The sequence below is a fragment of the Gracilinanus agilis genome, chromosome 4 (assembly GCF_016433145.1).
Source record: "Gracilinanus agilis isolate LMUSP501 chromosome 4, AgileGrace, whole genome shotgun sequence".
NCBI lineage: Eukaryota > Metazoa > Chordata > Mammalia > Didelphimorphia > Didelphidae > Gracilinanus > Gracilinanus agilis.
Genome location: NC_058133.1, coordinates 358,033,739 through 358,045,050, shown reverse-complemented (window position 1 = coordinate 358,045,050; position 11,312 = coordinate 358,033,739). Strand labels below are relative to the sequence as shown.

The window sequence follows — 11,312 nt, the reverse complement described above, 5'->3', positions numbered from 1 at the left end:
TTTCTTCCTTCCTTCCTTTCTTTCTTTCCTTCCTTCCTTCCTTCCTTTCTTTCCTTCATCCCTCCCTCCTTTCCTGCCTCCCTCCCTTACCTTCTGTCTTAGAATCAATACTGTGTATTGGTTCTAAGGCAGAAGAGCAGTAAGGGCTAGGCAATGGGGGTTAAGTGACTTGCCCAGGGTCACACAGCTAGGAAGTATCTGAGGTCAGATTTGAAACCAGGACCTCCTGTCCTAGACCTGGCTCTCAATCCATTGAGCTACCTGACTGCTGAAATTTCTTTATGAGAATATGAATACAATAACTTAAAAGGAAGCCAACTTTTAGTTCTCTGATAGATTAAATTTTTCCTGGTTGGCAATAGATTTAAAGTTGTAGATGTGTTCCAAATCCATAACATCTTAATATAAGAACAAAAAAATTCTTAGTGAATGAATGACATTTGTTAATGCTTGTTATGGTTTCATATTATTTTTAAAAATTTCAGATGAACATTACTCGAAAACTTTGGAGTCGAACTTTCAACTGTACAGTTCCCTGCAGTGATACAGTTCCTGTAATTGCTGTTTCAGTATTCATTCTCTTTTTACCAGTAGTTTTCTATCTTAGTAGCTTTCTTCATTCAGAACAAAAGAAAAGAAAACTCATTCTGCGTAAGTATCATTAATAATGAATGATTGAGCATTTCCTAAGTATTTACTATATGCTAGCTACTACACTAGGTTAGGCAGTGGGAATAAAAATACTGGCAAGCAGGATTGTCTTTGCCCTCAAGGAGCTTATATTCAAATGGAGGAAAATATATAAAAGGGAGCTGGGGAGAAAAGGGAGGATATTTGTGGTAACAAGGTTTGAAAATGTCTGGGAAATGGTATGGTAATTTGGTTTGGGGAGACTAAGGCAAAATCTCATATATAAAAATCCAATGTCCCGAGGTAAACTCTGCCTGAATTCCATTGGATGATGGGATGATGAGGATGTACAGCCAGTCAATCCATCTGGCATTTCTCAGGTTCCTACTATGTGCCAGGCACTGTTACTCTGGGAATACAAAGAAAGACAAACAAATTAAAAATGGTCCCCTCTTCTCTAGGAGCTCACATTCTAATGGAGGAGACAACATGCAAACAATTACATATAAATAAAACATATATAGGATACATTGGGGATGATCTCAGAGGAGAGGCATTAAGATTAAGGAGAGTGGGGAACCAGGAGACACAGATCAGGAGGCAGAACATTCCAGATGTGGGGAACAGCTAGAGAAAATGCTTGGAGTGAAGAGATGGAGTGGCTTGTTGAACAGGTAGACCATAGTGGTTGAGTCATAGAATATAATGTAGGAGAGTAAGGTATAAGAAGACTGGAAAGGTAGAAAGGAGACAGGTTATTAAAGGATTTAAATGGCAAAAAATGGATTTTTTGTTTTATCCTGGAGGTATCCCACTGGAGTTTATTAAATGGGGGCAGGGGTTGGAGGGAGCAGGGGAGATATGGTCAGACTTCATTTTAGGAATTTCATTTTGACAGCTGAGTAGAACATAGGTTGGTGTGGAGAGACTTGAGGCAGGGAGACCAACTAGGAGGCTATTCAGGAGTGAGGTGATAAGGGGCTATACCAGGGTTATTGCAGTGTCAGAAGAAAGAAGGAACATAGATTAGAGATGGGAACAACAGGACTTGACAACTGATTAGAAATGGGAAGGTGAGAGAGAATGAGGAATTGGGGATGACTCCTAGCCTAGGAGACTAGGAGTATGGTGATACCCTCAATAGTAATAAGGAAGTTTGGAGGGAAATATCTGGGGGAATGGGAAGATCATGAGTTTAGTTTTGGACATACTGAGTTTAAGAAGTCTGGGGTAACCATTTCTGGTTTCTAAAAGGCAGCTGGAGCTGGGGAACTTAAAGTCGAGGGAGAGGATAGGGCTACACAGTAGATCTGACTATCATCTGCATAGGGATTATATTTGAATCTGTGGGAACTGATAAGATCAACAATATAAAAAGAAAAGACTAAAGGGCCCAGGGCAGACTCTTGGGGGTCCTCCTATTGTTATCAAGGAAGACCCAACAAAGGAGACAGAGAAAGATCAGATAGGTAAGAAGCAACCAGGAAAAAGTAATGTCATGAATCTATCAAGGAGAAGAGGATGATTGACAGTGTCAAAGACTGCATAGAGGCTTAGAAGAATGAGAGTTGAGAAAAGGCATGTGGCAAAAAAGAGGTTTCAGGTAGCATGGTTTGGCATTTTTTTGGGGACAAGGGTTCTTAACTTGGGTCTATGAGCTTGTTTTTTCTAGTATTTTAATAACTAATTTCTAGTATTTAAATATTACTGATTTTCTTGGGAATCTTATGTATTTTATTTTCTGCATTTAAAAACTTCCTGAGAAGAGTAAGTAAGCTTTACCAGACTGCCAGAGAGGACCATATTACACAAAAAGGGTTAAGAACCCCGGATTTAGGAGTATTTGTTTTTTATATAAGTACTTTATGATTTACAAAACAATATGTATTTTTGTCTCATTTAATTTTTACCTCAGTTGTATGAGATAGATAGTATAGGTGTTTTCTGTTTTAGAGATGAAGATATTGACGTATACAGAGGCTTGTCACATAATATCAGAGAGAGCTTTAAAGCCAGTGCTTTCTTCTCTTCAAACGCTTTTTCCACATTTCCAAGGTGAATTATTATATATTTATATTTAATTAGAAAAGGGTTTTCAAATCAAAATACCAAAAGCATAAATTTGTTAGGAGGTACTGGACATGATATCACAAAAACAAAATTGGCCATATCTTGAAAGAATTTAATTGACTGGCTGCCAGCGTAAGAGTCATTTCTGAATCAGCCGTTTATGTACCATCAGGTATAAGCAGATGATTTATTATCAGCACTCAAAATCAAGACCAAATTAGATAAAAGGTGAAAAAAAATGAAAAGAACACCTTGAACCTGAACTATATATTTAAGCAATTTATTGTCATAGAAAATGCATAAAGAAATGAGCACCAACAAAGACTGTCACTATTTCCATTGGGAATTTAACTAATGCCTTGATAGGCCTCTGAGTTCCTTTCAAGTTCTAGATTTATGAGCCTATGAAAGTAATCACTACATTGATGAAGTAAAAAAAAATCCTGGAAATCTCAGTCAGTAAAATTTGATGTCGTTGTCTTGTAAAGAGATATAGTAACCAGTGGCCACACCTGTTTTAAAACAAACTTATTGGCAAAATTATATAAGGAAGGATAGGAAAGAGTATGAGTAGTATTCCCTCATAAAATTGTAAGAAGGGGGCAGGTGAGTAGCTCAGTGAATTGAGAGTCAGGCCTAGAGACGGGAGGTCCTAGGTTCAAATATGGCCTCAGACACTTCCCAGCTGTGTGATCCTGGGCAAGTCACTTGACCCCCATTGCCCACCCTTACCACTCTTCCACCTAAGAGCCAATACACAGAAGTTAAGGGTTAAAAACAAAACAAAACAAAACAAAACAAACAAAAAAATAAAATTGTAAGAAGCAATGGAGGGAATAAATGAATTTATAGAAACCTTAATACAAATTCTAATTAACCTAGTCATTCTCAAAAGCATTTGAGGATGAAATTAAAAGAAGGCAATAGCTGATAAGTGGAAAATATCTGCCACAATTTCTACAATTTTTTTCATAAATTACATCAAATACAGTAGTGGAACTACTGCATCTACAGTTGTAGTAATACCCAATGTCCTATACATTTCTTTTTTTTTTGTGATATTTCATGGGAAAAGCCATGAATCAGATTAAATATAAACAAGTTTAGTTTTGAGTTGGAGATGAAAGGATTTTGTGGGCATTGGGGAATTGATTCTGAAAATATCTGAAAAAAACTGACTTGGAAAAATAAAATCACATATTATTAACGAAAAAATTAAGAAAATGTGAATAACTCCTGAACCATATACCTCCTTTCTCATCTCTGCAAAATTCCCCCTCCCCACTGACCCTGGTAATTTACCCACGAGTCAAGAGCATCCTTGATAAAAATACAAGAAAGGAATAAGCAATCAAGCAGACTTTCACAAATCATATTTTCCTGCAGATGCTTTTATAGTCACTCCCCTGATTAAAAGATTTAGATCATATAAAATTCAAGTGTATTTATTGTTTGTTGATCTCCAAAAAGCATTCAGTTCAATAGAGCAAAATGTAGACTTAGACTTCTGACAAGGTATTTCTAATTTACACATACACACACACTCTCACACACACTCTCTCATAAATATAAAATAAATAAGTGATCATATTACAAGATTCCTTTGATTTTCCAAGATATCCCACCCTTCTTTCCCCAACCTTTCCAGGCTTCTTACACCTTACATCCTCCCACATATTCTGCAATCTGGTGACACTGGCCTCCTCATTCGGCTAACAAGAAACTCCTTTCAGCTCATTGCACTTTCATTGACTGCTCCCTATTCCTGGAATGCTCTTCTTCCTTGTCTCTCCTTCTGGCTTCCTTGACTCCCTTCAGGTACCAGCTGAAATCTCACCTTCTACAGAAGGTTTCTCCTGATCCACTTTTCTTTGAGTGTTTTTCTTCTGATGATTATTTCCAATTTATCCAGTATATAGCTTGTGTTTTTGTAGTTGTTTGCATTTTGTCTTCTCCATCAGGCAGTGAGCTCCTTGCAAATAGGGGCTGTCTTTTGCTTTCTTTTGTGTTCCTAGCACTTAGCATAGTGCCTGGCACATAATGACTGACACCAGAGAAATCTTTGGTTAACAGTCCTTTAATTATTAATATCAAGCAAGAAATGGAAATAAAATAGAGACTTCTTAAAGATCTTTGTCATGGTCACAGTAGTCATAGAAGACATCAGCACAGAGTCCAAATAGAAGAGAAATTTCCTTCTAATGGTACATGTCTCTAGATGCTCCTGTTTGCAGATGGCATTGGATTAATAGCATTAACACTTAACATTGCCGAACTTCCTAAATGAGATCCAGAATTACTTCAAAGAATTTGGCCTAACATTCCAGTTATAAAAACCAAGTGGAGAAAAAATACCTGTGTCTAGACAATAACATGTAGGTGGAGGAACTGTATAGAGCTAGTCCATTAATACATCTATCTTGTTGAGATACTGCAGATGTACAGAGCTGGGCCCAGAATTAACTAGGAGGAAGCAAGTAGGCTAGTTTGTATTGGGGAAATCACTTAGCACTTTTCAGTTACCCTAAGGTTGTTTCTGAAACGGAAATGTTTTTGATAGTCATTTTATTCTAGTGATATTATATGCTTACAAATCCAAGGAATTCAAGAAATCAGACTTGCTAGTCTCTCAAAGGTCAGTGGAAAGATATGGTAGGGATGAATGGGCTGCAGCATTACCAGTTAAGGATGTGTACAAAAGATACATAAAAAATACCATTAGATGTATCAAAAAAGGAGGGAGATTAGTCAGGTAGGGAGAGTAAGAGATGACTGTATGTAGACTGTGTGATAGATTATTATATACTTAACATTAGGAGATCTAGAAAAGAGTTTTTTGCACATTTGGTGAATCTTTGGGGAAGCATGAGAAAGCAAACATGGGTTGGACAGATGGTCAGTTTGCAGAGTTGGAAAAAGTATCCAGGTAATGAAATAGTTCTATTAATTTTGAATTTTAACTAAGCAATCAATTAATAAAATTTTAAATTAAATTAAATAGGTCTACTAAATTTTAAAAAATAGATCTATTAAATTTTGAGATAGCTATTGGTGATGTTGGTGTGTCTGTCTTTCATTATACAATCCAAGAAGAAAGGTATCATGCCTGCTTTATTCATTTTTTGTTTTTGTTTGTCTTTTTTTTTTTTTTTTGCTTTTAGCAAGCCATTTGCAGTTAAAATCTTTTAGAAGTTGAGGAAGATGAGGAAATTAGGCTCATTATGAATTTTTGAATATGTAGCATAAGTATACTCATTCCAACTTAAAATATAGGCATTGTTTTCATAAAAATACCTGATCTCCAAGTTGAGTAAACTTCGATTTAAACTTTTATTTTTCAATTCATCTAGCTAAGCGTCTTAAATCCAGTACCAGCTTCGTAAGCATTCAAGAAAATTCAAACTAAAGGCAAAAAATGGTGAACTGAAATTATAGTCCATGAATAAACGGTAAAGGAAGAATGTGGAGAGAAGATAACTGATCTACGGTTTAACCAACAATTCTATTAGTGATTGCTAAATGACTTAGCTAAAAATCTTAATATAGGTCAGATTCTTGACTGTGGGGCTATGTGGGAATTTTAAGCTCATTTTAAAATGAGACTAAAATCTTCTCATAGTTTTTTTGTACTTATTTTGGGGCCCCTTTTTGGGTTACGATTTTTGTAATTGTCCTGTGTAGCAAGTTATCTATCTTACAGTGTTTTTTGTATTGTAATAAATAAAATGTAAGTGTAGATTTGTTTAAAGGCATATGGATCCCATTTGACACTTCTTTTTAACCCTTTATAGGGCAGATATTGCAAACAAGAAAACAAGCAATTTTGAAATTTAGATATTTATTTGTAGTTAGCAAATTCTTTATTTGTTGATCTTCATGATATGCATCAGAGATTTAGAGAGGGAAATATACTTCCTTTTAATGTAAGGGATAAGAATTCCTTCAGTTAAACACCATTAAGCAAATCACTGAAAAGAATGAGTGTGCCACCCATTTCATATTTGCTGTAAATGGAATTCACCAAAAGCTTCAATTACCCTCCTCTACAGTACTGTTCAATATTTACTGACATATCTAATCTCTTGGATGTCTGCATATAATGTTTAACTAAAACTTCTACTTTAAAGTAATTTTTGAAACTACTTAACTTTAAACTTTTTAAATAATTTATAATAGGGGATAGTGCACATTAGTATGTAAATCTAGGCAGATTTCTAGTAATTGCTTTGTTTTTACATGCCTTTAAAAACAGTATTTAACATGTTTTTGTCTTTATTTCAGAACAAATTGATATTGCTCAACTACTGTAAGTTAAGTTTTAATAATTCAGGGCAAAAACGTTTTTTGCAAACAAAGGAGCTGCATTTTTAAAATCAAATTTTACTGCTTGGCACCTTATTGTTTTATTATTGCATTAAAGCAAATGTAAGCATAATTATACCATTCTAAAAATGTAGCTTTACATTGAATTTTTATGTCATGCTACTAGATGCCAAGGGGTTTTGGAGTAGGAGGGAAATAAAACAAGGGAAATCCAAGTCACTTTAGGTAACCAAAATAAGCACCTCAGAGAGAATATTTAATTTACTCTGATATTATTAAAACTACTAATTGCTTGATGGCATAAATCTAAATGACTTGAACAAGCAGTATATTAATATGATGCTTAACTTTTCATAATTCTTGTAAAATGCATATGATGTGTTTGAAATGAAGTTAGCTTTCTTTTAAAGGTCAATCTTATTTTTTTATATTCAGGATTTAAGAAAAACTAGTCTAGTGCCAGTATTTCGCAGCTATTCTCAGATTTTCAGAGTTGAGGATCTTTATTAATGCTTTTTTTCACTTTGCTGTTGTTTGACTTAAGAGAAAATGGAATTAATTGTTCTTTATAGAAATTCATTTTTGGTAAAATAGTAAGAGACTTCTTTTCCATGTCTAAGTTATATGTATGGTGTATGAGAGAAAGTTGTTTCTTGGCTGTTTAATGGAAAACAAGTTTCCATTCTCTCCTGAGCTCCATTCTTAAACTTTCTGGATTTGTTAAGCTGCTACCTTCCATGCTTTTCCTAATAGCATTATCTTGATTTGAGGAATCATATGATTGAGTGCTGTTGAAAGCAATCTTTTATTAATGCTAATAAAACCAGTTTACATATCCAAAGTTAGAGAATGACAGCTTTGATACTCTAAGTAGTGGCTTCATGACTAAGCAGTCATGAAAGTCATTACTTTTGGATATGGTAAATAAGCACTTTAAAGATGAATGGGCAGCCTTCATTTTTTGTCTGATTGACTCATGTGACTTTAGAAATGGCAGTCACAACAAACTAGAAATAATCCTGTTTAAATATTTAATTATTGAATAATCATTGCATAGCTCTAAATTCTGGGAAGCATAACATACATATATGCTCCTAAAGTATATTAAGTTTTGTTGACATGAGAGGTTTTTAAATAAATCACCTAAAGGAAATTTCAATACTACATTTGATTTTTTGAAAATATCACTGTTTCCAGGTTCTAATTTCGTATTACACTTTATTGTGTTTTCATAGCCTTCTTTTGAATATTAGGTATTTGTATTTCAACTTCAAGTAAAAGGTATTTAAATTTTGGAGTAGCTTATTTTAATTTAAAAATAAAAATTATATGTAAAATTGTGAAATATTATGCAGTCAATATGTAATACCAATGTAGTTGAATCTGATAATTTGTACTCTTTGTTTGGTTAATGTTATTTCTAATAGGACCAATATATTTGTAATAGCATAACAGTTTACATTTCCAACCATACTTTCTTCTTAAAACTACATGAAAGAAATTTGGGTTTGTAATCAGAAGCTCTGGGTTCAAATTTTGGCCTTTCCAGATACCAAATACTACTTGTAAGACCTTAGACAAGTCACTTAATTTCTCTGGGGCTTCAATTTTCTTATCTATAAACTACGAGAGAGTTTGACTAGATCATCTATGAGGTCCCATCTAATTCTATGACCCTGTAATCCACTTTCCTGGAAAATAATATTAAAGTTGGTAGTTCTGTTTCAGACTAAGGATCACATGATGAAAAACAAAGATACAATGAATACAATTGTCTACATCAACAGAGTAAAATTATGTTCTATATCATAAAAGTTAGGAATTAGAATAAATTTTAGAAATCAATTGAGCTAACCACTTCATTTTATAGATGAAGAAATTAGGGCCAGAGAAGTAGAGAGACTTGCCGAAGACTACACAATCCATGGCTATTCCCTCTGCCAGTCATATAAATATTTTTAAAAACAGACATACATTGATTAATCAAGGAACCTCAATATTACAGTGTTTTGTGGATAAATCATATTAGAAAAGACTATTATGCTGTAACATAAATCTGATTTATCTATCTGAAACCAGCTTTAATAAATGTTTAACTAATTTCTGTTGCCTTTGAATTTGTAAGGTTTGGGGAAGGGGGAAATGTTTCCTTTTTAAAAATTTATTAATACATTTTGTTTTGACACAACAGTCACTTTTTGGTATCTCCCCCAACATGGTACCTTGCATGGGAAAGAAAAAAGTTAAGAAAAACTCATATAGTGAAAAACAGAACACATATCATTCTGCATTTAATTTGCTTTTTCTTAATAGAGGGGGAAGAAATGTGCTTTTATTTATAATAGAGAGAAGAAAAATGTGCTTTAGCATGAATCATCTAGAACCAATAAAATTGTATTTGATCTGAATTTTATTTTCTTTTAGTATTCATTTACATTATTATAGCAACTGTATATATCTGAGGTGTCAAACTCTTGGCCAACAGGCCTTATATGGCTTTCAAAACTTCCAAGATCTAAACCAGATTAAAACGTAATTGGGAAATATTTAATAACATAAATAAAAATACAATAAAATAATGTTCATTTGTGGTTTTCTGGGTCAGGGATATATATGGATATAATAAAAGGATGCTGTAGGAATCTATTTCTAGTTGAGTTTGACACCATTGGTGGATATTGTTCTAACTCTGCTTTCATTTGCTTCACTTCATAAAAGTCTTCCCACATTTCTGAATTCTTCATATTCATGGTTCCTAAAGGAAAATAATATTCCATTATATTCATATACCACAATTTCATCCACTCCTCAGTTATTGGACACCTTACTTTGTTACCACAAAATTAGGACACTTTGTTGTTAGGACTACATTGGGTACTCTGCTTCCTAACTTTGTGACTACAAAATACTCTGCTTTCAGTATTTTGGTATTTATAGGGATGTGTGTGTATGTGTATGTGTGTATAAATTCACCCTTTTGGAACATCTACATGCATATACCTTTATGTACATAAACAAACATACACATATAACAGGATCACTGGGTCCAAGGGTAGAAACAAATTTGATTTTGTTTTTTGCATGATTTGAATTCTTTTCTAGACTGACTAGACCAATGAATCGCACCTCTAAATGTACCTGTGTACCTGTACCTGCATCCCACAGCCCCTCTAATATTGAATATTTTTATATTTCACCATCTTTGTCAATTTTATAGATATGGGTGAAACTTTAGAGTTTAATTTTCATTTTCTTATTAATTATTTTATTTTATTTTATTTTTAAACCCTTAACTTCTGTGTATTGGCTCTTATGTGGAAGAGTGGTAAGGGTGGACAATGGGGGTCAAGTGACTTGCCCAGGGTCACACAGCTGGGAAGTGTCTGAGGTCAGATTTGAACCCAGGACCTCTCATCTCTAGGCCTGACTCTCAATCCACTGAGCTACCCAGCTGCTCCCAATTATTTTATTTTTAAAATTGTGATTGTTGGTTGTTTCCATTTTGTTTCTCTTGTCCTTTGATCCTTCAGATGAAATAAATCATAGATCTATTACTTTTGAGTCAATTCCACATAGATTTTAGAAGTCAGATCTTTATCAAAGATGTTTAATGCAAAGATGTTTTTCTCATTCTGTTTGTATTGGTTTTGTGTAGACTTTAAACAAAATTATAAGATCAGAATTGTCTGTTTTGATTTTTGAATGGCAGTACAATATAGCAGACAAAGATTTGGACTTAGAATCAGTGACATCTGGCCTCAAGTTCTGCCTAGACATAAAATGTCTGACATATATTATCTTTGTTACTCTGGACAAATCACTTAACCTCTCAGTATACCTCAGGCAACCCTCTTAAGATTGGAGGAGTAGCTGAGTGGAACAGTGGATGGAGTGCTGGACATGTAATCAGGAGGAATCTGAATTCAAACCTAGCTTTGTGACCTCGGACACAAAACTTTTTTAACTTCCCTTTGTTTCATTTTCTTCATCTGTAAAATGGGAGCAATAATAGTAACTACCTCTCAGGGTTGTTGGTGAGGATCAAATGAGATAACATTTGTAAAGTGCTTAGCACAATACCTGGCACATAGTAAGTGCTATATGAATATTAGCTCTAATAATAATTATTACAATTTTTAGTTGCAGAGAGAAATTCTGGTAAAAATGACATTTATAATTTCCTCTATCCCTTGTTTGATTATAAGTTGACCCCTCATCAGAGTTATGAAAGGTCTGACCTCCCATTTTCTTCTAATTTTTCTTCATGTTTTTATCTTTTATATTTAACA

General features: G+C 34.0%; 1 protein-coding gene across 1 annotated transcript in view; it reads left to right on the top strand.

Annotated features, from left to right (window-relative positions):
• OSTM1 (osteoclastogenesis associated transmembrane protein 1) overlaps positions 1-6,252 on the top strand; it is a 16,783-nt gene extending 10,531 nt beyond the window's left edge. The window contains exons 4-5 of the mRNA XM_044675403.1: positions 486-651; positions 6,051-6,252. Of these exons, the coding sequence (XP_044531338.1) occupies positions 486-651; positions 6,051-6,106 (222 nt within the window). The 3' untranslated portion in view covers positions 6,107-6,252. The remainder of the gene's footprint in view (positions 1-485; positions 652-6,050) is intronic.
• The last annotated feature ends 5,060 nt before the right edge of the window (positions 6,253-11,312 follow it).